This window comes from Denticeps clupeoides, chromosome 13 (genome assembly GCF_900700375.1).
Source record: "Denticeps clupeoides chromosome 13, fDenClu1.1, whole genome shotgun sequence".
Taxonomy (NCBI): domain Eukaryota; kingdom Metazoa; phylum Chordata; class Actinopteri; order Clupeiformes; family Denticipitidae; genus Denticeps; species Denticeps clupeoides.
This window is the reverse complement of record NC_041719.1, coordinates 2,607,335-2,632,627: the sequence shown is the minus strand read 5'-3', so window position 1 is coordinate 2,632,627 and position 25,293 is coordinate 2,607,335. Positions and strand designations below refer to the sequence as shown.

At 48.6% G+C, this 25,293-nt stretch overlaps 2 protein-coding genes across 3 annotated transcripts; one reads left to right on the top strand and one right to left on the bottom strand.

Annotated features, from left to right (window-relative positions):
* Positions 1-2,578: 2,578 nt before the first annotated feature.
* slc30a7 (solute carrier family 30 member 7) lies at positions 2,579-17,588 on the top strand. 2 transcript variants are annotated; one of them, XM_029001260.1, is made up of 11 exons: positions 2,579-2,760; positions 3,363-3,464; positions 4,429-4,542; positions 4,665-4,752; positions 6,576-6,705; positions 6,905-7,075; positions 7,285-7,329; positions 9,407-9,542; positions 15,717-15,807; positions 16,052-16,201; positions 16,505-17,588. In XM_029001260.1, exons 1-11 carry the CDS (start codon positions 2,681-2,683, stop codon positions 16,550-16,552), a joined length of 1,155 nt encoding a protein of 384 aa, XP_028857093.1. In that variant the 5' UTR covers positions 2,579-2,680; the 3' UTR covers positions 16,553-17,588. The 2 variants fall into 2 exon arrangements, with proteins under 2 accessions (XP_028857093.1, XP_028857094.1); XM_029001261.1 differs by lacking the exon at positions 2,579-2,760 and having other exon boundaries at positions 4,434-4,542.
* Positions 17,589-17,683: 95 nt separating this feature from the next.
* dph5 (diphthamide biosynthesis 5) lies at positions 17,684-25,084 on the bottom strand. The gene is made up of 7 exons (XM_029001262.1): positions 24,733-25,084; positions 23,369-23,493; positions 22,261-22,369; positions 20,719-20,839; positions 19,983-20,022; positions 18,413-18,516; positions 17,684-18,328 (listed from the first exon to the last, which is right to left on the bottom strand). The coding sequence occupies exons 1-7, from the start codon at positions 24,865-24,867 to the stop codon at positions 18,093-18,095; spliced, it is 870 nt and encodes a 289-aa protein (XP_028857095.1). The 5' UTR covers positions 24,868-25,084; the 3' UTR covers positions 17,684-18,092.
* Positions 25,085-25,293: the final 209 nt, after the last annotated feature.

Genomic DNA, 25,293 nt, shown 5'->3' with positions numbered 1-25,293 from the left:
TAAAATGAAGGAATGTGATTGTAAAAACTATATTTAACCAAAAATGGTAGTAGCCTAGTGGGTTAGACACTCACCTATGAACCAGAAGGTCACAGGTTCAAGCCCCACCTTCTACCATTGTTTCCCTGTAACTACTGTAAGTCACTCTGGATATTACACACACACACACACACACACACACACACACACACACACACAAATAAACAACGGCAGAGGGATTTATGTGACGCTTGTTGTGCTTCAGTTCATCCCCCTGACTATGCACCCACATAATGCCCTACTGTCTGTTCTGTCATGTGGTTTTTGTTTACAGCCCACGAAGGCCCTGCTTTTATCAGAACGCCCTTTGAATCCTTCACAATCTTGAGATTTCGGCCAAAGTTTTGGTCAGCGTTGGTCAGAGTTTTTTTTTTTTTTTGTGACTCAGATCACAGCACATATTGTACTACAGCATCTTGTGCTTGCATAAGTGGAATTTTAAAAAGCGGTGTTTCTTTTCAGGGCTTTGTTGGCATTATGAGGAAGGTAAGGGAGCAGAATTTCAATGAGATCTCAGATCCTTTCTGTTGCTGGACAAGCACCTATTTGCCAAGCCACAGAGTTGTGAGATATCCATTAATAACAGCAGTCCCATTATCACGGTCGCATGCAAAGCAATAATACATATTCATTATTCAATTCAACCAAGAGTCGTGCTCGTCTTTGAAGATTTGTGTTACTTTGAAGGTCTGTTCTTGACCCAGATATTGTTAAAAAAAAATTTTAATAAAACGCCAACATCATGGTCTAAGTGCTAGTTTGCATTAAATGCATTTAGAGTGGTGAACTCGTATTAGGTAGTTTATAAGCCACCTTGTGAAATGCACAACTCTCTTGCGCATTTGGGCCTGAGGAGCCTGTTACCATGGGAACGTTTCTATTCTTATGGTAGTAAAGCTTGTTTGTTCAGCATTTTTTAATCCTTTATCATTTTTTTTCAGAGAGATGTCCATTGACAGAGTGCATTAGTTGTCAGGCATCGCATGAACCATGACTGCGATCTCTAGTTTAGGAGGGTTGTTACGAGAGGTCATTCTGCCCTGTTCTACTCTAAACTCCTTATTCCTGGGGTTGTTGCAAATTTTGAACGAATCCCCCACCTGTAGGCAAACATAGATTCACTACAGTTCATGCTTATATGGGACTAAATCAACTCCCTTTCCATTTCATTTGACTGGGACGTGTCTGTGAGATGGAATGCTTTGTGGTGAAAATGTTGTTCAGGAAAGTGTGACTTGCTGAGATTTTTGTGCATTTCTAATTTCTCAGAACAGGCTGGCTGACTATAGCGTTCCTTGGGTGACATCTAGTGATCTACACTGTGTGCTGCATATGGAAAGGACGTTTGACGTTTCAGCCTTTCAAACACCTTTTCAATGTTTTTATGTTAGCAAGTTTTGAATCCATGCATTGTGTGGGCCTGTCTGTGTGAATTATTGGAATGGGCGGAGCCCGTGATTCTGTTGATTCTGATCGGGTCATATTCTGAAAACACAGATTATGAAAATGTAATAAGATTACACTTATTATACTAGGTGGTGATAGCCTAGTGGTTAACACACTCGCCTATGAACCAGAAAACCCAGGTTCAAATCCCGCTTACTACCATTGTGTCCCTGAACAAGACACTTAACCCTAAGTTGCTCCAGGGGGGGACTGTCCCTGTAACTACTGATTGTAAATCGCTCTGGATAAGGGGCGTCTGATAAATGTCGTAAAAATCATTGGTTTTGTCTTTCCTGTTTGTCTTGATTATCATTTGATCATTAGCTGGCTAAATGCACGCAGGCCGCATGCTGACCTCACTTGACCACAGAAATGTTTATGGTACATATGCATCCTATACAATACATCACAACTCGAGTGCAACCCAGTCAGACGAATATTGGACAGAGAAGATAGGTGGTTTGAGAGGTGGAGGCCTCAGACATAACTTATCTTCAGCCTATAATGCTGCCCTTTCATCCATCCCCAGGAAAATCAGGCCCAATTCACACGTCCACCAGGTTGGTCACACTTAATGACTGTCTTAACAGTGAGCACTGTCACATCTACCCACCCCCTTCCCCGGCTTTTGTTTCACTTAACAAGCCCATTCAAGGCAGGAGTGGGGTGAAACCAACCTGGAGGGTACATTTGTGATCACAAGCCAACTTCCCTCAGATTGACAAAGTTCTGTGGATGGAGAATGAAACGTATCTACCTTAAAGAAGGAAAGTCCAGTTGCCACGACTCTACTTTCAGACCATTTTTACATGGATAACTGAGAATCTTCACAGACAACCCGGTTAATATTCTTAACGATTAGACGCATGCGGTCGCCGCCGGCGTCATAGCAGCGCCCCCTGCTGACCTCAGTTGACCCCCACGTCACAGAACTGTTTATGGTACATATGCATCCTAAACAATGCATTACAACTCGAGTGCAACCCTATGAGGGGCCGTTCAGGAAATATTTCAGACTCCAGTTAATGTTCTTAACACGCTCGATTAGACTCGTGCGGTCGCCGCCGGCGTCACATCAGCGCCCCCTGCTGACCGGAAGCGCGCCGCCGCGAACCGTGCACCGGCCAGTCGAGCAGCAGAACCCGTCCGCTCCCGACTGGCGATCCCACTTCACGGCGTGTGGCTGCCGGCTAAGATGTTGCCTTTATCCGTCAAAGATGACGAGTACAAGCCGGCCAAGTTCAACTTCGTCCACAAGCTGTCCGGGTGGTTCAGGTAGACGCTCGTCTCCTCCAGGCAGGCTAACGCTAGCATGTAGCATTAGCTTATGTCATCCAGTTTGTCATTCGGTCGCTCTAGACAGTGTAAAAAAATAGAAATATATGTTTTTTTCTTCATTCACTAAATAAAATACATTTCGGCTCGCAGGATCCGCTGACATTTTCCACGTGACGTGTCACGGTGGCGTTGAGCCGCGTCGGTTGCTAATGCTAGCCACCCCGCACCGCAAACCCGCAGAAGTCTTCTGGGAAGCTGAAACTTTTTTTTTAAAAGGGGGACGAACGAGAAACTTTTCGAGCGAATGCATCGTTTCACGGCGGTTTTTGTCGGTTGTTGGTAATCGCCTGTCTTTCGTCGGTCCCCACGCTCTCATTACCCCGACGTGTGAGCTAACAACTTCAAGCGGCTAACGTCAGCCGTCCGGCCCGTCCCGAGCGAGGATTTGTATTTTTTTTGCGTACCATATTATTATTATTATTGGTGCTTTTATTTTATGATGATGATGATGATGATGATTTTTTGTTGCACCGTAAAACGTGCTGCACGCAGCTTGCTGCTCGGACAGCCGCGACTCCAGACTGCGCTTCTGTTCGCAGGTCGATCCTCGCCGACAAGACCTCTCGGAATCTCTTCTTCTTCCTCTGCCTGAACCTGTCGTTCGCGTTCGTGGAGCTGCTCTACGGCATATGGAGTAACAGGTAAGCGTGTGGCCGACGCGCCGCCACCGGGAAGCCGGGACATGCCACGTAGCCTCGAACGGCGGCGTGGTTCTGTGTGTGTTTTTTAAGGTGGCGTGGCAGGACATCTCTTACACCCACGCGTGTATTTTATTTCCCCCTTTTTTACTCCCTCCCGTTGAGCCTCGACCCGATTTAAAGAGTTAACAGCGCGACTGGGCCGCAGCAGTGACGTCACGCACCTGTCCTAAAGTCAGTAGTTAGAGGAGGAACCACGCCTCGACAAATTACCATTAAACCCTCCGAGTGTAAACATGGTGGATCCTTCGCGGATTTAAGAGAATTGAACCTTAAGGCCAACAGGTCGTGGTTTACCTTTGGATCTGGTCATCTGTTGACCGTCCTCTCAAACCGGTCTGAAGTAAGCTTGATTTTTAAAATGCCGGTGGATAATTAATTCGTAGACACGCCAGTCCTGCTATAACCCTGGAATGTTTTGTCTAGTGCGCAAAAAAAGTCAAATTGATCCTGTACAGCGCTGCCAGTCTTATTGCAGAACTTCCTTGTTTTCATGAAACGGAGGAGGAACTGTGCGGAAAAAGACTTTCGAGCTGCGTTTGGAGATGTGGAGACTGCCTGTAGTAAATCATGTGACTGTAGGACCAGCAACAGCAAAAAAAAAAACAAACAAACATGCTGTAGCTGGCTGGCTGGATTGTGTTGAACTGTACAAAGTGACAAGTCCTGCATCCGATTCTCCAAGAAGTGCAGACCGTTGCACATCGGAACATCTCCCACGCATCGACGAGCCTGGTGTAATTACTTAGGCGATATGAGGTTGTCATGTACAAATTGCAAGCGATTTCACTGCATTCACGTTGGTTTTATTTCCTCGCTGCTGATTTGAAGCGGTGATAAATGACTCTGCACGTTGGTCCATCTGCTGTGTCTTAGGAGTTTTCCTTCCTGTTCCCTTATCCCTCAGTTTAGGCTTGATATCAGATTCCTTTCACATGTTCTTTGACTGCACGGCGCTCCTGGCGGGTCTAGCAGCCTCAGTCATTTCTCGGTGGAGGTCCAACGACTCATTTTCTTACGGGTAAGAGCACTACCTCCAGCCATCACTCAGACCCGGAAAGGTCTTTTGTCACCCGTGGCGTATTGCGACGTGGCAGCAGCTGCATGTGGAGGAGCTTTTTGGACTGTGCCTGTGTGTTGCAGGTACGTGAGGGCGGAAGTGTTGGCGGGGTTCGTCAACGGCCTCTTCCTCATCTTCACCGCATTCTTTATCTTCTCCGAAGGAGTAGAGGTATGTCCGAGAACATCACAATGTCTTCATTTTAGACAGAAAAGCTAATGGAGACCATACTCACTACATAAGTGTGGGTTGGAGATGCCTACTGGGTAACACACTCACCTATGAACCAGAAGTCCCAGGTTCAAACCCCTCTTACTACCACTGTGTTCCTGAGCAAGACACTTACATTTGCATTTAAGGCATTTAGCAGACGCCCTTATCCAGAGCAACTTACATCGTGCTTCCATGTTACCATGGATGAAGTGATCAGTTCTGGTTCACTAGGACCCCCAACTATGAATACAACCTTTTTATTCACTCTGTTCTAGTTTCTATACATGTTAGAAAATAAGAAGGTTACAAGTTCATCTAAATATTCTCTAAAGAGGAAGGTCTTGAGCTGCAGTTTGAAGGTGCTCAGTGACTGAGCTGTTCTGACCTCGAGGGGAAGTTCATTCCACCACCGAGGGGCCAAGATGGAGAAGAGTCTAGATGAGCGTCTTCCTTTTACCTTCAGAGATGGAGGGACCAGGCGAGCAGTACTGGAGGCTCGGAGTATACGAGGTGCAGTGTGAGGTGTAACAAGGGCTGTGAGGTAGGATGGGGCTACTCCATGTTTGGCTTTGTAGGCCAGCATCAGTATTTTGAACCTGATGCGTGCAGCTACTGGGAGCTAGTGGAGGGAACGTAGCAGAGGGGCGGTGTGGGAGAATTTGGGAAGGTTGAAGATCAGTCATGCTGCTGCATTTTGTATGAGTTGTAGAGGTCGAATGGTACATAGTGGTAGACCAGCTAGAAGGGAGTTACAGTAGTCCAGTCTTGAGATTACTAAGGACTGAACCAGGATCTGGGTGGCCTGGGTTGACAGATAAGGGCGGATTCGTCTGATATTGTATAGAAGGAATCTACATGAGCGGGAAAGACTGCTGATGTGAGTCAAGAAGGAGAGTTGGTTGTTGGTCTATTGTTACTCCAAGGTTGCGGGCTGTTGTAGAAGGAGAGAGCTGTGAGTTGTCCAGGTAAATAGCATGATCTTGACCTAGCACCGAACCTTGAGGGACACCAGTGGCGAGACTACGTGAGGTAGAGGTGGATCCTTTGGTGGATTGCTCATCAAAGTAGGAAGCAAACCACTGCCATGCTGAGCCCCGAATTCAAAGCCTCTTCAGGATTGACAAGAGAGTCTTGTGGTTAACTGTGTCAGATGCTGCAGAGGGGTCGAGGAGAATAAGAACCAATGACCGTTTTGCCAATCTGGCTGCATGTAGCTGCTCGGTAACAGCTAGAAGGGCAGTCTCTGTTGAAAGAGCTGTTCTGAAGGCAGACTGGTTAGGATCCAGGAGGTTCTTCTGTGATAGATGAAGTGATAGCTGATTGTAGACACAGCGCTCAAGATTTTTAGAAAGAAATGAGAGAAGGGAAACTGGTCTGTAGTTGTTGATATCTGTAGGATCAGCGGTGGGTTTCTTCAGGATTGGAAGAACCCTGGCTTTTTTAAAGGCAGATGGTACATGGCCAGATGAGAGTAAGCCGTTTATGATGTAAGCAATGAAAGGGGTGAGGTCAGGGGAGATGGTTTGTATCTTTGCAGAAGGGATTGGATCTAGCGGACAGGTGGTTGAATTGCCTGTAGATATTATCTGAGTGATTTTATCAGATGTGAACTTAGAAAATTGATTTAGAGCACTTAACCCTGAGTGTCTCCGGGGGGACTGTCCCTGTAACTACTGACTGTAAGGCGCTCTGGAAAAGGGCGTCTGATAGATGCCGTAATTGTAAGCAAGGGAAGGCATTTTGCATTTATGTTCTGAATTCTGTGCCATTCCCTCCTGTAGAGGGCGCTGGAGCCACCTGACGTGCACCATGAGCGTCTACTTCCTGTGTCCATTGCTGGGCTGCTGGTCAACCTGGTGGGGATATTTGTTTTCCAGCATGGAGGCCATGGCCACTCCCATGGAGGCGAGGGTAAGACTGCGATACAGTAGAGATCTGATCTCAAATTATTTGCTGAACATTTTTACTACTCAATTCCTTGAAATTTCCTCGAAATCACTGTTTATCAATGCTAAATAGTGCAAAAAGACACCGTACAACGAACTTAACAAAGTTTAGGGGTCTCGAGGATCATGCAGTCAGTCTGATTGAGACTTCCTCTCACTTGCAGGTCACGGTCACAGCCACTCTCTGTTCAATGGCAGCGCAGGCCACGGTGGGCACAGCCACGGTGGGCATAGCCACGGCGGCCACGGACACAGCCACGAGTCCAAACACAGCCACGGGCACAGTCATGAGCACGGGCACAGCCATGGCCATTCATACGAAGAACACTGCCATGGTAAATATCCGGCCGTGCGGTCGTCATCTGTTTGAAACATCTTGCATTATTCGCGACAAAAGTTGGTGATTCGACACGAATAATTAGCGTGGATTGGATGAATTTGTTGAATGATGAATTGGATGAATTGATGCAATCGCAACATCACAAATTCTGGGAGGGGGACTAATTTATAATAATCAATTGAAGTCTTAAATGTTTTGTTTCAGATAACCATGAACATACAGCCGGGTCCAGCAAGCAGATTTTGGAAGGTAGGTGGTGTGTGTGTGTGTGTGTGTGTGTGTGTGTGTGGTTTATACAGCTGTCCACTGGGTGGTGCTATATGAGTGAATGTTCTAGTGCTCATTTCACAGCTGTTCAGGTAGAGTTTTTGCAAACTTGTAGTTGTAAAATGGACCCAGAAGCGATTCCTCCTCCTGTTTTCAACCAGCCACGGCTAAATGACTAGTTATACTGTGAGTGCCGTGGCGTATGGTAGGATATGTTTTTGTGCCACGAGACCCCTGCTGTGAACCTTGAGGGACACTGGCATGTAGGAGCTGTTGTAGTGAGGTGGTTGACGTTCAAACCCGTGATCCAACTTTTAGGGCCCTATAATATCAGTTTTCTTTTTCCCTAAATTCCCAAAATTTTTATTCTTCTGAATACCATGTTTTCCATTACAAACATGTCCCATATCATAGTGTAATATGTAAATAATGCAAAGAACTATTTCACAATATCATGCATTCTTCCTTTTGAAAATTAAAAGTGCTTCACGACAAAAAAATGTATCAAATAAACATTGGAAAATTGGAATACAAAAAAAGTTGTTCCCACTTGCATAGTGAACTACAACCACCATAATAAAATCGCGTTTTGAATCAGCTGATTTGTTGCGTGAGCGGCTCGCGCTTCTTTTCTCTGCTTCTGATATTGTTTTTGACTTGTTTGTTTGTGGTGGTCACATACGCTCCTACAAAAGAGTTGTTCTGCCACTTCTACCAGCTTTTGTTCCGCTGTAAGGGTGGAATTCTGTAATTTTCTGCTGGAATTGCGTAATAACAGTCGCTCGCGCGTGGAACCGATCGAACGAGTGGTGTGGTTTCGGCACGGCTCTCCGTCATCGGCTCAGAATTCCGCAGATTCCGTCTTGTTTGATTCTGAGACTCCAGCTCGTCATTCAGAAACCGGTGCGTGATTTATTGCCCGGGGGGGCGCGGCGTAGCCGTGGCCACGGGGGGGTTAACGGCCTGGCGAGGATAGAATAGGGCCTTCTGAAGCGCCGTCACTTTAAACTGCTTTTGTCCCTGGATCTGTGGGAAAGGACGGAGAAGAGAAAGTGGCTTGTCCACTTCACCCCGGCACACAGAGCCAGAGAGAGAGAGAGAGGAGGGGGAGAGAGCGCGGGTCTTTCGGGAGGCCACCGCCGGGGAGGGGGCGATGAAAGGAGGAGGAGGCGGGGCGACGGTGCAAAAGGTCGCCCGTGGGCTCCTCTGTGCTTACGGATCGCTGGCCACGGCGCTTCTTTTTGCCCGCCGTGACGTGGCCGGAGTAAACGGCGAGGGGCTTGTACCCGTTTGTGTGTGTGTGTGTGTGTGTGTGTGTGTGTGTGTGTGTTTTGACCACTGATAGTCCCTTTGGAGAATATAGTAATGTAGCGGGCCGGTGTGAATCCCAGTCAACGGGAAAATATGGTATTAGCCTAGTGGTGCTAGTAGTCTAGTGGGTAACACACTCGCCTATGAACCAGAAGAGCCAGGTTCAAATCCCACTTACTACCATCGTGTCCCTGTGCAGGACACTTAACCCTGAGTGTCTCCGGGGGGGGACTGTCCCTGTAACTACTGATTGTAAGTCGCTCTGGAGTTGCTGAGAGATGTGCATGCTGTGTGTTTGAAGTGTGTGTTTTAATGATTTAATTACTAGATATAAAGAAACCGATCAAATCATTTAAACACACACACACTTCAAGGTTTCTTAATATCTAGTCGTACAAAGGTATGAAAAATTCATGCATTTTCATGCACCACATAAGTATGCCCAGTGAAAGTCAACAAAGGTTTGAAATTCTAAAACGATTTTTAATAATTTTTCATGGTCTTTTTTTACATTTACAGCATTTTATCAGACACTCTTATCCAGAGTGACTTACAATTAGTAGTTACAGGGACAGTCCCCCCTGGAGACTGGAGGTTAAGTGTCCTGGTCAGGGGCACAGTGGTAGTAAGTGGGGTTTGAACCTGGGTCTTCTGGTTCATAGGCGAGTGTGTAAATACAAAATAGAAATAGGATACACGTGTGTGTTTCTGTGTTGGTTGGCCTGGCTTTGAGTGTTTTTGTGGACAGGTGTCTTCTTGCACATCGTGGCGGACACCCTGGGCAGCATCGGCGTCATCATCTCCGCGATCCTCATGCAGAAGTACAATCTGATGATCGCCGATCCGATCTGCTCCATGCTCATCGCAATCCTCATCGGGATCAGGTGAGTGTTGACTCGTGCACGCCCACACACACACACACACACACACACACACACACACAAGGCAGTGCCGCAGCTGTGCCGTTGTCGGGTCACAGTTCACCCCATCTTCTCTATTCTGAATTTAGTTTAATAGAAAATGTGACGTTGGATGTGCTCTGATCAAAACACAGCGATCCATCCGCGACCCCACCCTGCGTCCACAGTAGCGGCGCCCGCTGTCGGTCGGACCACGCCCCTCCGCCCCGGCCGCGTCCTCAAAGCCACTTCAAACTGGCCGGCAGCGGCCGCTTTCTCGTGAGCCCCCCAATTACAGGCCAGCCGGCGAGCGGAGGGTGGCGCCGGCGCGGACGTCCCACAATGCCGTGCGCTCTGGCCTCTCATGTGGCGACACCGGCAGCCGTTCCGTGCAGCGGCCATGTTTACACTGCCGAGGCCCGTCGTCTTTTTTTTCTGCGGCCGCGGGTTGAAGCGCATGTCACGCGGTCCTGTTCCCTGCATGGTGTCATGACTGAAGGTCGGGAGTTCTGGAGAACGTGGGAGCCTTCTCCTTCGTTGTGTAGATAAATACATATTTTGATAAAAGTGAAGTGATCGTCACGTGTGATACACAGCAGCACAGCACACGGTGCACACTGTGAAATTTGTCCTCTGCATTTAACCCATCACCCTGAGTGAGCAGTGGGCAGCCATGACAGGCGCCCGGGGAGCAGTGTGTGGGGACGGTGCTTTGCTCGGTGGCACCTTGGCAGATCGGGATTCGAACCGGCAACCTTCTGATTACGGGGCCGCTTCCTTAACCACTAGGCCACCGCCGCCCCATATACGTTTACATATACGTTTATATGTAAACGCAACTCCACATATACATTTACACATATATTTTCCAATACATACATCCATATTTTGTGTACATCTTTTACTTTATTGTTTTGTTTTTTGTTTTTTTTTCATGTTTTTTACATTTTTTCGCTGATCTTACCGTTGATCTATCCACTTTCTGCCATGACGATGCAATATCCCGCTTGTGGGACTAATAAAGGTTCATCTTATCTTATATGAAACCAGAACCGGTCCTCCATTTACTGCATTTATCAGACGCCCTCATGCAGAGGTCCTCCGTCATGCTCTATACGCTCGAGCCCAAATCCAGGAGCTCGTCTAATTCCTGGGAACCTCGGAGGTTCCTGTCAGCGGTGAACGTGCAGCTCCTCGTCGACGGCGCGAACGGAAACGCCGCCGCGACAGGATTCTCCCCTCTCGCTGTTCTCTTCATCTTTGCTGTCGTTCGTTCTTCTGGATTTTAAGCGGAGTGGAGGGAACACCGGTGGCTTCTGGAGGGTCCGCCTGCTCTTATTACCGTTAACCGGATGGAATAGTGAGGACCAGGGGAAACTGGTGAACTCGACTCGCGGCGTGGGTGCAGATGTTCTCTTCTCCTTCTTCTCTACTTCTCTTTGAAGAGGGTCGCGGTCATGGTGACATGGTGTGTGTGTGGATTCGATTAGTATTTTGCACCGGCCGCTATTATACGACGGTTTCGCGTGCCTTACAGACGTGGCTTGGCTCAGCAGCGGACTGTGATTGGTGATGCGGTGGGGCGCTGGGCGGGGCCAGTGGACGCTCTGTGGTTTTGGGAGCTTGTGTGCTCTGGCCCCCGTCCTGCTGCTGCTCCGCTGGTGGACGGGTGGATGTAGTTTGTGCGACGTTGACTCCGGACCCGGGTCCGGACTGCTTATTGGGACAACAGGAGGCCGGAGCGCCGAACGGGGCAGACACGTGACTTGCTCGTTCGCAAATATCACCGATAAAGACATATTGATCAGCGGTGGCCTAGCGGGTAAGGAAGTGGACACGTACCTGAAGGGTTACGGGTCCCAATCCCGAGCCACCAAGGTGCCACTGAGCAAAGCGCCGTCCCCACACACTGCTCCCCGGGCACCTGTCATGGCCGCCCACCGTTCACCAAGGGCGATGGGTTAAATGCAGGGGACACATTTCACTGTGTGCACCGCGTGCTGTGCTGCTGTGTATCACAAGTGACAATCACTTCACTTCACTGATCATGGTACCGTCCCCACACCCTGCTGCGGTGGATCACAGTGACAAAAACAACCACCTTCAATTCGACTGAAGTTTGCTTGAAGGTCCGTGTACGGGTTCAAGCTTCCGTGCAGTTACCACTGAACCAGAATTACTTTTCTCTTGTCTTTCTTTTTTCGTATGAGCACACATTGCTCTGGGAATCGTGGATATTTCTGCCCGTCCCTTCTCTCTCTGAGGGGGCTTGCGTATGATGGCTGCCATGCGGCGCAAGCTGGCCCGCTGGCCGCCGCGGAGGTTTTCGAGCTGCGGCTCTCACGTGAAACCGGAACCGGTCCTCCGTCATGCTTTGTACACTCGAGCCCGAAGAACCCGGAGCTCGTCTGGTCTTCATGGGAACGTCGGGTGTTCCGGTCGGCCTCACCGTTCGGCGTTTAATGAATCTGCCGTTCATTATGGAGGACCAGGAACGCGGGTCGGCCGGAGACCGGGTCCGGTGGGACTCGTTTAATTAGGGGGACCGACTTGCCGCCGCCGGGGTGTAGTGTAATGACAGATGTTTGTTGTGCAGCTGGTCTGACTGCTGTGTCGTCTCTGTTGTGGGGGGCGGAGACTCGACTCTTAATGAGGCACCGCGCCCGACGCGGCTCTCTGCGCTTTGATTGGATCCCGACTCCCTTAATGACAGGCCGCGGGGTTTGGAGCTTTGTGGATGTTTTTATTTCGGGCCGGCACCGCCTATTCGGGGCTGCACTTGTCATATGACACATGTCTCCTTCCTGCACATGTGACCACAAATACAGATTTTATTTTATTTTTTTTATGCTCCCCTCCCCTTTAATTCTTATATTATTCTATTTTTGTGCACAGCCTGCTCTGTATTCGCTCTACTATGTGTATTTAAAACCAGTGACCTCACACACCTACACTGGGGTGAAGTAGGTTGGTAGTAGCGTAGTGGGTAAAACACACGCTTATGAACCGGAAGACCCAGGTTCAAGTCCCACTTACTACCATTGTGTCCCTGAACAAGACACTTAACCCTGAGTGTCTCCTGGGGGGGACTGTCTCTGTAACTACTGTCCTGTAAGTCACTCTGGATAAGGGCGTCTGGTAAATGTGGTGAAGTGATTGTCACATGTGATACACAGCAGCACGACACACTGTGCACACAGTGAAATTTGTCCTCTGCATTTAACCATCACCCTGAGTGAGCAGTGGGCGGCCATGACAGGCGCCCGGGGAGCAGTGTGTGGGGACGGTGCTTTGCTCAGTGGCACCTTGGCAGATCGGGATTCGAACCTGCGACCTTCTGATTACGGCCACCACTGCCCCCTCTCTCTGTGTGGCTCACACCAGTTGAAGTTTTAAATTTAATCTTCAGTGTTCATAGTTGTCCTTATCCTGATACCTCTTCAACGGTTTATTATTATTATTAATCTAACACCTACACACGCACACACTGCACAAAATTTTAAAAAAGGAATAATTATTATTGTTTACTTAGCAGACGCTTTTATCCAAAGCGACTTACAAGACGAAGACACCAGCAATTCTCGTTCAATTTCTACAGATTTTGAGTTTACAAAACTAAGAGCCCTGATAAGCAGTTTTCAACTGCTTCTTGAAGGTGGTGGTAGTCTCGGCTAGTCGAATGGAGCAGGACAAGTTGTCCCACCAGCCAGGGACAACAAAGGAGAACAGAGTCGGTTGGAATCGGAGACCCCGTGAAGAGGGAATTTTTAAGTCTCGTTTCATTTGCAGATCTGAGAGGGCGTGCAGGAGTGTAACTGGCTAGTAGTGTGTTGGTGTAAGAGGGAGAACTTCCATTTACAGCCCTGTAGGCAGCATCATGGACTTGAACTCGGTTCAGACGGTTGGTGGATGGTTAACTACATCCTGCCCGCAGGACTCACCGCTGACGTCCAGGCTACTGGTTCTGTACTTTCCCCCAGTTATACTGCTGTGAGTGAGAGTTGAGTGTGTGTGTGTGTGTGTGTGTGTGTGTCGGGGCTGTGACCTTGACTCTGGATGTGTGAGAAGTACAGGCAGCGCGGTGACTCAGTTTCACTGTGTTGGGGGGTGGGGGCGTGGCCGGTGTGAGGTGGTCCCAGTTGCTCGGTACGACATCCCAGGCCGCACAGGAAGAGCGGGAACAATGGCATGATGTCAGAGCGGCGCTGGCTCCCGTTCGCTGGGCATTTCCTGTTTTCTGAGCGGGCAGCGCAGGGACGCCCTGTGACAGGTACACAGTCCTCAGGCTGTAACGTGGATCGGGAATGGTGGCAGCTGCCCTTGGTGCAGAATTCACGTGAATCAATAACATTTATGATAAAATACCTTTTGATGTGATTTAAATCGAGACATAAATGATGGGACTATAACGGAATGTATCATGTTATATTGTTGACTAATAAAAATTACATCAAAAATTACAAAAAAAATAAAAACTGCTAAAATGTCTAGACTCTCGTTTAGTCGCGGTATTATATTGCGGTTTCGGTCACCTGCCGTAGTCGTGGCGTTAATTTGATTTCAATTGGGAGCGTCTTCCGAGTCTGGAGGGGATGTCGAGCATATCAAGTAACAGTAATTTAAGTAAATGTTGTTCTTGTCTGTTCTACCAGGTCCTTGACTGGGTTATAAATAGAATTGCATTACTGACTAGAATGAGACTAAAACGTCAGCCGTTCTCATTGACTAAATTATTCGTGGGTAAAATTGCCCCCGTTCTTTATCCCGGAAGAATAAACAGCCGCCTGCGTCTGATTGGTTACCGGCCTTGTTTAGTAGAACCGCGTCCATTAAACCCAGGCCGCGGCGCTCCCGTCTCGACACTAAGCAGACCGCAGGGACTTTACCGGCCGGGAATGCTGAGGTGTGGGGAATGAAGGCCATTACACGGGTTCCTGACACGGGTGGGGGGACGACGACGTGGTTTTTAAACTCCAGCAGCAGGAGGAGGAGGAGTGACTGCTGAGAGGTGCTGCCAGGCCGCACCCATGAACGATCTCGTGGCTTTCGCATGTGGTGGTGGTGGACCTGGCCAGAGGGCGGGGCCTGTCCCGGTGGCACGTTCTTTCCCTCGTTTAACCCCAAACGATAAAGTGCTTCCAGGTTTAGTTCGGCTCCGTTGTTGATCTAGTGAATGGTTGGGATCTTCCTCCGGCTGGTTCTGAAGCCCCTGTGGTGGTCTGGTCTTTCAGGTCATGCATTGGACATGTCTCCTCATTTACCTGTGAAGAGAAAGTAGCAGGATGCACTATGGGAAAAGGAGGCAGCATTGTGGAGGGGGATGTTTTGACATGAACCACATGCCTGTAGGTTGTTTCGGTTTGAGGAATATCTGTGGACGTTGTCTTCAGACATGAGCTGTTCGATTCATGGAGGACTTGAAAGGACGTCACCCTGATGTCCAGATACCTTGGTTTAGTGGTTTTAATGTATTGGCAGAGTGTTGGATTTACGGCTGTTGTGGCGGTAACGACTCGTGCTGAGAGGTGCTTTCACGTTTTAAATATTTAATCTGTTCTTCGGCAACGTCATTGCGGCACCAGCTGGTCATGTGATCGTTACAAAGCAGATTTGGGAATGAATGTCACTCCCAGGATTCGTGAGTTTTGCTGTTCTTTCTCCTTCCTCCTGCTGCTGTTTCTCAGAGCCTAGATCACACTCACACACACACACACACACACACACACACACACTCTCTCTCTCTCTCTCTCCATGACCTCACAGGAACGTCGCGCCACCGTCTTTCACGAGACCAAGGTGCTCTGACCAGACGCCGCTGTGGGTGGCGTCCTCGCGATTATTTCTACAAATTATAAACAGGAACGGGACCCGTCACATCGTCGCTGTTGACACAGGTCTCGGCCCCCCAGCTCCGCTATCCGGTGGATAATAAACAGTCCCTCCCCGGGGCGAGCGGGCCGCCTCATTGTGGTGAAATTCATATTGTCTGGCCTGACCCCTTACCTCCACCCCTGCTCTGCGGCACAACACGCCCTTTGGCCCGACTCGCCATTCCAGGGCCCGCCGGGTTAATAACGGCGGTCCCAAGGGAACAGGAAACCCGGGAGGGAGGAAGTCCTGCTGACCTCTACCCCCCCCATCTCTCTCTCTCTCTCCTAGTGTCGTCCCCCTCCTCAGACAGTCCATCGGGATCCTGATGCAGAGGACGCCGCCCAGCCTGGATCACACGCTGCCCGAGTGCTACCAGCGGGTGAGTCACACCGGCAGGAGGGTGACACACCCGAGTGACACCAGACCAGTCATGCAGTCTGGGGTTTAGTCTGTCTGTCCTGTGGTGGTGGCGGCGGTGGTGTAATAGGATTTTCCAGTGTTTTGTATCTGATATAATAAAAACTCCAGCCTCTCTCTTTATATCATTTTATTTCAATTAATTTTTTTTTCTCTCTCTCTCCACCCGGATTGTCCCCGACGTTGTCCGCTGCTTGGGGCCGCAGGTGCAGCAGCTGCAGGGCGTGTATAACCTGCAGGAGCCGCACTTCTGGACGCTCTGCACGGACGTCTACATCGGCACGCTGAAGCTGCTGGTGGCCCCCGACGCCGACGCCCGCTGGATCCTCAGCCAGACGCACAACATCTTCACTCAGGTGAGCGCCATGACGCACCCACGATGCCCGGGTCTCGTGTTCTCTTTATTCTATTTTTATGACATCAAATCACTGCTTTTGTTGATGTATAATACGCCTGGAGAATTGTTATATTGATAACTGTGGTACTTGGCACTAGAATGAAATGCAGTTTTTTTTTTTTTTGTGGTAATAAGTTGCCTTCAGGAAACGTGGTCTGGAGCCCAGATAACGTGCTGAGCTGCTCATCAGCCTCTCGCTGTTTTTCAGACGCTCGTCACACTCAAGCGTTTTGTCTGTTGTTCTCTTTGGCCGAACGTGCAGGTGGGGGTGCGGCAGCTCTACGTCCAGATCGAAGTCGCTGCCATGTGAGGGAGCCTCCTCCTCGCCTTCTCTGTGGAGGAGACCAGGGACCAAAGCCCTCTGTGCTGCTGTGGATGTGGAGGGAGGTGGACCTCTCTCTCTCTCTCTCTTACTCTCTCTCTCTCTCTCTCTCTTATTCTCTCTCTGTCTCTCTCTACCCGCTCCCTCCAAACCATGCCCACCTCGGCGCTCAGATGTTCCAAGTTAGGACCAAGTGAGCTCAGCAACAGGACTCAACTGACTCTTACCAAGAAAAGTAAAGAACCACCACAGGAACTTTTATAAAAACTTGCCAATGACCATGTAATGATGATTATCATCAGAGGAACTGTATTAATGTCTGCCAACACGGAACCTCTTCATTTATACCATTTGGTCCATTCTGAGTGGGTTTTTTCTTTTTTAAGATTTAATTGCTTTCTGGTATGAGTGTATTTTTAACACTTACACCCTTCAGCAGTATACGGTTGTTATATTTTTTTTTCCCCCCTTCGCTCTTTATTAGTCCAGACGAGTTTTTCCATGCGGATTTGAGCCAATATTCTGTATCTGGTTTCTTAAGTGCCTTTTCAATTAGACCATGGACATCTTATTAGATGGCATCGCCATGACCATCATTTGGGAAATGCCTTTTGGGGCGGAGCTGTGTTCCCTCTGAATAGGATGGTTCAACTGGGTAATATATTGATTTTATTTTATTTTTTTGAAGGCAGAAGCATCACTGAAATGAAGCCATGAAACCCTAAACTCCCTCTGTGTCTGTCATTGGCCAGCTTTATATTTAATCTGAAGTGTAATAAATGGTTTTACTGCAGATTCTTTGAGGGATCTGATAATGTTCATCACAGGTACTGTTAAAAAAAAAAATCCATTCCTTTTAAAAACGTGATGCTGAAGCATTTGCTTTTAAGACTATGATTGTCTGGACCAGTATTTTGGCATTATGAACCGTGAAATACCCGAATTTCAGCAGTAGAGTAAATTCAGTGGAGGGACCGGTTACATCAGCGCGTATTGCTGATTAAAAAGTTTTTTGTTAATGAAACGGTGTTGTTGATCTTTTTATATAGATTTTGGGGGAACCATAGGTGAGTGTGAACCATCACATTCCACACGAATGGAATCCAACGGAAAGACTTGAGTGTTTCAAAAATGCTATTTTTATTATGGATCTTCCATACTTGTGCAATGAAAGCCTTGACGATGTTTCTCATACTTCTTCTCATGAACTTAAAGTCCATGATATCAAATTACAGTAGCCTTACAAGACCCTTATTTAACCCAGATGCCACCTTCCTGTAATTATAATTACGCTTCTGGTCACGTGATGCAGGGCACTTTACATAGAGCTCATCTGGTGGACAGCGACCTCAGTCAGAGGCGCTTAAATGGGATTTTTCCCGGAGACTGACGGCCCCTCTGGGAGACTTGGTTCGGGGTTTATTCAATCTGCTGCACCGCTTGTGTCACCCCTCCCCATCCATAATCCCGTCAGACCACATGATCATTAACTCAAGGGAGCGGAAAAACGGTCCCTCGCCTGTCCCGTTTACGAGACGCACGTGGAGCCGTCCATCGTCCTCAGGCTCTGCAGCCCACTGGGCCCGGAGGTGAAGAGGCGGAGCATGTCGACCTCCAGAGGGTGCAGGTGTCCCGTCACGATCACAGAGTGCAGGGGTCCACCCAGGTCGCACGATGCCAGCTCACGTAGTGTCCCTGCCCGGATGGCCTGGTCCTCCGCTCCGACTCGGGCCAGTCCCACACACACGGTGTCTTCTGTGACCGCTTTACATACGAAAAGGAGAAATCAGCATTCACGCAGGTTATAATCTCTTATGCATTCAGGGCCTGTGGCCATTTTCCACTCACCCAGCTCCTCTCCTTTCTCCCTCCGGTTCTGCACGATCTCCAGGAGCTGGCCGGCTGCCTGGGCCGCACTCATGTACCGCGCCGGTTCGAAAATCTTACGACCTCTTCAGGAAAAACGGACATGTTATTACCAATGCTAAATTACGCCCTCTGCCCGGGGTTCTGTGGTCTGTGCAGAAGAATGTGCTGGAACGCGGTCCCTTCCCCAGCAAGAACCGTCATATATATATATATAAAGTCAATTACGCAGGGAATTATTCCTGACTGATTCCGATCGGAAGGTCTGAAATCACACGTGAATTAAATTCAGATTCTGGTTTTAGGCTTTTTGAGCTCGAGCTCATACGCCACTTAGCAACGAAGCCGTTCAAATAGCGGAGTGAAGTGCAGAACAGCACGCTGTGCTAGAATTACCCACACGGCTCTATGGTCAAATGCAAATGTAAAGAGATGAAAGAGTGCAGTTGATAAAGCCACAGATGAATGTTCTATAGATTATTAAAACCAGGACCGGAGTAACAGAAGCTCTGGAACGTAAACACAGGCCTACTGGCCGGGCTGAAGCCTGAACTCACAACATCTACATTTACATTTGCTTATCCAGAGCAAGTTACAGTAGTTACAGGGACAGTCCCCCCCTGGAGACACTCAGGGTTAAGTGTCCTGCTCAGGGACACAATGGTAGTAAGTGGGGTTCGAACCTGGGTCTTCTGGTTCATAGGCGAGTGTGTTACCCACTAGGCTACTTCCACCTACCTAGTGGCATTTCTCTGCTCCTTGCATATCATACTGTAATATCTGCACAGCACTTCAGTCCTCACCAACTTTTTTTTATCTTACTTATATTAAACTGACCCAAACTCGGCACTGTATGTGGACAGGAAAGAAAGAGAAATGTAATTTCTACCACACAAAGGACATTAAATCCTTCGGAAGTCTTTGAATCCTTCACTGATTAGTGGCAGCGGAATCCAGCAGCCGCAACAGGAAAAATGCAGCAGATTTCTTGGCCTGACGTGGAAGAACGGTGGCCCGACCCCCCCGTACCACGCGTCACCCATGTCATCGGGCAAACATCTCACTTCGACCAAAATCGCAGAGCGAGCGTTTACACCATTTCCTAGTAATGGCATACGTGCGCCAATAAATCTGGGAGGAATTAGGGCGCCTTCCAGCGAGAAGCACGCAGCCGTGCCCTCCCGAAACCCATCTGGGGCTCGTCGGAACCCCAGATATAAAGTTACTCGGGGCCGAGGGAGCGTAATTAGGGGTTCGCCGGCGAGGAGTTTACGGCCTTCCTGCCGAGGTAAATGATGGCCGGGGTCGCGCCGCTCCGCGGCCGGAAAAAAAAAAAAAGCGTCCTGGACAAAGGGGGCCGTGTTCGGCGTGGGGGCTAAATCATCTTTCCCGGCCGGACCGGAGAGATAACACGTCGGGACGGCCCAGAGCGGCCAACCGAGCGTCTGTGGTAAACCTCAGGAACGCCATCGGATTGCCGAGCTTCCAGAAAGCGCCGCGCGGGTGTAAATCAGCCCCCGGCGGAGAGGAGGAAGAGGAGGAGGAGGCTCACCTCATTAAGTTCTCCGTGGACTGCTCCTTCACTTTGATATCTGGAAGAGAGGGGAGCAGAAGAGCCGGTTTAAAATGCACGCCGGCTCGTCGCCGGAGGGGGGCGGAGCGCCCCACCTGCCACTCCAACAGCGTCATTATGATAACGCGCCGGTGCCTTTGTCATGGAAACAAGGCGCCCAGGTCTCTCGTTGTCCCCGGTAATAACCGAAAGAGCGCGGACCACTCCGCCCAGATTGGCGAGGTAATAAACGTGGGCCGCTCGGCCCCTCCCCAGCTGAGACCTTCTCCCCCAGTGTCCCCTCCCCTCCGTCCCAAGGGCCAGTCCCCCGAAATGCTCTGCCCAGAAACACCAGGGAACACGGGGCCAAGCGGTGGATCAATGGGGGCGTCCTCGCGACAAGGAGCCGCTAAACGTAAATTATTTGGGCCATCTGTACCGCGCCGTTCCCTTCCAAAACACACACGCACTGTGTGTGTTTGAACGAGGCTGGTTGTTCTACACACTCCCCTGGGGGGGGAAGGAGCTCATAACTCGGGGCAGAGGGCGCAGGTGATGGATTATGGGAGCTGGGGGTCGTTTATCCCACCTGAAGTGAATGGGTGGGTGGAGAGGAGAAAGAGAACGCAGACACTCCCGGGTCCAGACGGACATGTGACCTGGGCACCTTTACGGGCTCATTGCTAACGTGTATGAAATACGGTACCGACAGGGTCTGTAACACACACACACTCACCCAGCAGACACAGAGTGTGCATCCCCATGTCACGGTTCCTCTTGATTTTGTCATAAAAGCTCTCTGGCTTCCATGTGTCCGTCCAGAACACAATGGACACCGTCTCTCCGAAATTGTACAGCTGCCAAAACAAACACATGGCACGTTATTAGGCACACGTTCTTACTTTTACCGCCTTTCTGTTGGCAGACGGACATAATGAGGCTGGCGGGGAGTCTCTCACACACACACGACTGACCAAACAAACCCGCCCCCTACCTTTAATTGTGTAACTTTTACAATCATGCTCCAAATCACCTGCAAAAGTCCCGTAAATCACGGTGCAACACGCCGTTTACATAATTATGGCGTGTAAATGGCTGATTATTTGCCTGATTCAATTTCAATAAAAGACCTAAAGTAGATTAACTATATAATGATGTGTCAAGCATTTATTGATCGTTATTAATATGTAACAGCTACGTATGTAATTAGTTATATTGGCATATTAGGTATATGCTGACATCAATAAATCTGATTTTTTTTTTTGTGTATCTTTGACCTTTTATTCTAAAAAGCAATACAACGTGGTTAACCATGCAAGGAAAGAACTTGACAAACTGAATAACAAATTAGATCAAATTTTTAATCATAATATTAAATTTATCAAAAAAAAAAAAAATTTGCCAACACTTCATGCTCTCTTCCTCGGCTGCAGAACTTTGGATGGTTTGTAGCATATTTAGCGTTTTCTTTTGCAGATGAGCCTTGAAAAATACATTTCTGCACTTCCACAATGTTCCTCGGGTGGTAAAAAGCTTCATCAGATGTGAGCCACACCCACATTTTTCAGTAAAAGGCCCAAGCAGTTTTTGTGCCAGCGACTTATGAAGAAGTAAGAAAACACTGATTGACATCAGAATGTGAATATATTCAGATGACCCCGCCCATCCGTTGAGAGTTTTTGTCAAAGCTGCCGGGATTGACGGACGTCTCCACGCAGCGTGTATTGTGTGCTTAATGGTCCCCTGACATGAAAGTTATTTTTGCTTTTATACCTAGTGGTCCCCTAATATTGTATCTGAAAACTTTCCCCCTAATGACGTAATAAGGGGACAAATTCCAGGTCTGACCGTCCGACCCGCCTCTCTCTGAACGGTGAAGCAGAATGACCAAAGCACTCTTTACACCTATCGCAATTCTAGCCACTGCAGGACCCTAGACAGGCTCGGGGAACTCGTATTAATGTTAAATAAGGTGTTATTTTCATGTCGGGGGACGTTTAAAGAGTAGAAACCGCACTGCTCGCCAGCCTAACCCATGGCGGGAAGGGGGCGGGGCTGTGGTTGGGGCCCGTTTCCCCAGCCTGACAATACCCGCCCTGACAGGTCAATACGCAGAGACATTATTGATGGGCCGCGCCCGGCATTCAGGCTGATTGGCCCCGCTCTCATTTCTCACTTCGTAGACCCTCCACCACCCACGGCGCCAATTGCGGCAGTTCACTCCTCTCCCCTCTCATCTCCCGCCCACACGAGGAGGGTCTCTCCAGATCCACTCTACCTGCAGGCCGCAGCAGCCCACTGCGCTCATGATGGAGGCGTTGTGCACGACCCGGTATTCTATCCCAGCAGTCACCGCCCTCAGCACCAGGTCACTGTGGGTCGTAGCTCTGGAAGGGAAAAGGGACAAAGAGCTCAAGTTTGGAAGCCTGACCGGCGCACATTCGTGTTGTTTTAACACGCCGCTGAACATTATTGTTGTAACTGATCAGGAACTGGACGCTTTACGCGGCGCTCTCGTCCAAACCTCAAAAGTTTATCCGCGCTCTCACAATATGCCATTAAACTTTATTAGAACCAAGCGGCGCTCGCTGCATAGCGTGACCATGACGGAAAATGCACCTCCCCCCCCCCGCCATTCATGTGGCTTGTGGTGGTTCTGGACCCAGAAGAGCTGAGCCGAGCATTCCGCACCGATCCGCAGGTCCTGCATCTTCAGACCAGGCAGCAGCAGAAGCCCCTCCAGCCCTACAGCGCTTGAATGATTCAGCGGGGCCCAAGCGCTGATAGGGGAAGAGAGGCCGGCCCCGCTGAGGTTTCCGTGGTTGAGCGTCATGGCAACCAGCGGTACTGCGCTGGGATGTTTTAAATCCGCATTATGAGAACCTCAGAGACGGGGAGCCGCGTAGGTTTTTCCAGGAATGATCTGGTGTCCGCTGCGGTGTTGATATGGAACACCCGCCACACAGTAACCCCACCATGAAAGAATGGGGGCCCAACCGCAAGCTTCGTAGTTCGAGGCCACGTGGACAATTACTACACGAAGATCTGGGTTTTTTTTATCTATTCAAATGAAAGCTGCTCTTTTAATCTGCTTTTAAATTTAACACATCCTATCTCATTATATAACATTAATATTGTAATGTACAGACTTTTGGTTAATTGTTAACATTTTCAATTGCTTGTAACTTTTTTTATTTTAATGTCTGTGACCCAGTCACATTTTCGTAAACACGTAGTTAATACTTAGTTTAATTTATTCCAGTTTTATTTCTTACTCGCCATCCAATCCGATTTGCCTCTTTATGCACTTGCCCATTAAAAAGCTTCACCTTCCAGATTTATTCTGAAGGCATCAGTAGTTAAACCACATGTTTCTGATGCCTCACCCAAACGGGTCGCCCACAACCAGAAAGGCCACGTCACTGACGTCCGCGTCTTTCAGGATACCGTCAGCCTCCTGCTCCACCATGTCCCTGTCTGCAAGCAGCAGCTCCCGCCCGTAGAACTCCTCCTGAGCACCGACACAAATCACCATCATGAGAACATTTCATCTACCAACACTGCAGAACACGAGCAAAGATACCGTATAATTACACAAAGAAATCCATACAGTATCAGCACAGAATTTATAATAATTGTAAGTACTTTTATAATAAGAACAAAAAAAAATAGTAGTATTAAAGGTCCCCTGACATTAATTTTTTTGCCTTTTATATCTGCCTTAGTGTCCTCTAATTCTGTATCTGACGTCTCTTTCCGAAATTCAGCCGTGGTGCAGAATTACAGCCACTTTAAACCAGTCCCACAATGAGATCATTCCGGTGTCTGTAGCTTTAAAAGCTAATGAGGAGGAGAGTGAAGTGATTGTCACATGTGATACACAGCCGCACACAGCACAGAACACGGTGCACACAGTGAAATTTGTCCTTTGCATTTAACCCATCACCCTGAGTGAGCAGAGGGCACCATGAGCAGTGTGTGGGGACGGAGCTTTGCTCAGTGGCACCTTGGCGGATCGGGATTCGAACTGGCAACCTTCTGATTACAGGGCCGCTTCCTTAACCGCTAGGCCACCACTGCCCCCCCAAAGGGGCAGGACGAGGAGGAGAAGGGCCTATAGAAGTTAAAATGACGTCAACACCACCATTCACCAACCACAATGTTTGCTGCAGACAGGAAGTCGTGTTGATGGAACTAAATAAATGTGGAGATAATGTTTTAGGGGAGCAGCTGGAAATTCTCTGGGCAGAAAAAGTATGAGAAATGGGAGGCAACCTTTCCCCTTATGACATCAAAAGGGGACAAATTACTGATATGACCGTCTGAGCTGCGCTGAAGCAGAATTACCAAAACACTCTTTACACCTATCGCTATTTCTGGTCACCGCAGGACCATAGACAGGCTGGGGGAACTTGTATTAATGTTAAATAATCTTACAAAGTCACATTTTCATGTCAGGGGACGTTTAAAACAGGGACTAACAGACAAAACAGAATGACACTTAATTTTCACCTCCAATTCAATTTCTATTCTAGTGCGATAAAGATTCACGTGCAACACCTACCTGTTTCTTACATTTAAATTTTATATTGTATTATTTATATTATATATCAGGGACTGCACTTTATGGCAAAAAAAATATTCTGATTTGGCTGTTTTTATCAGTATTACTCGTGTGTTTTACTGTTTGGGAGGATAAGACTCAGCCTTTAATTCACTTCACTGATGCCCTGATATCAACATCACCTACCAACGCTCCCTTCCCGACAGTCAGCATGGACGTGTAGGCCTCGAGGTACACGCGGCTGCACCTCCGGACGATTTCCAGCCCCTTCACGGTGATGTCGGTGGCGTCGCCCAGACCCAGTCCGATCAGGTACAGCATGGCTTTAAACAGCGGCTCGGCCTGTTAGCCGCTAGCTAAGCCGCTCAAACACACGTTCTCCCTTACTGCGGAAAACGCACGCGACACAAACGATCAGGAACGATAATAATCGATTGTGTGGCCGAGGCGTCACGACGCGTCATGACCCGTTTTCATAACCCGGTCCGCCTCGACAGGGTGTACACAGGAATCACACGTTGCTCCACACGAGGAATTGAAACACGGCAGCGGGAAAATGACGCCGTTTTACGACACTGTCGTAAAGCGCGTTCTTAACGCGCTTTCGTCAAAGCGTTCATAAATATGTTAGATTTCGTGACATTCTAAATACTTTTTGTGTACACTTGCTATTAGAATAAAGACAACATGAGATGTAACGTGTATGCATGTTAATAGCTGATGAGAATGCTGCGCCTTTTCACTTCG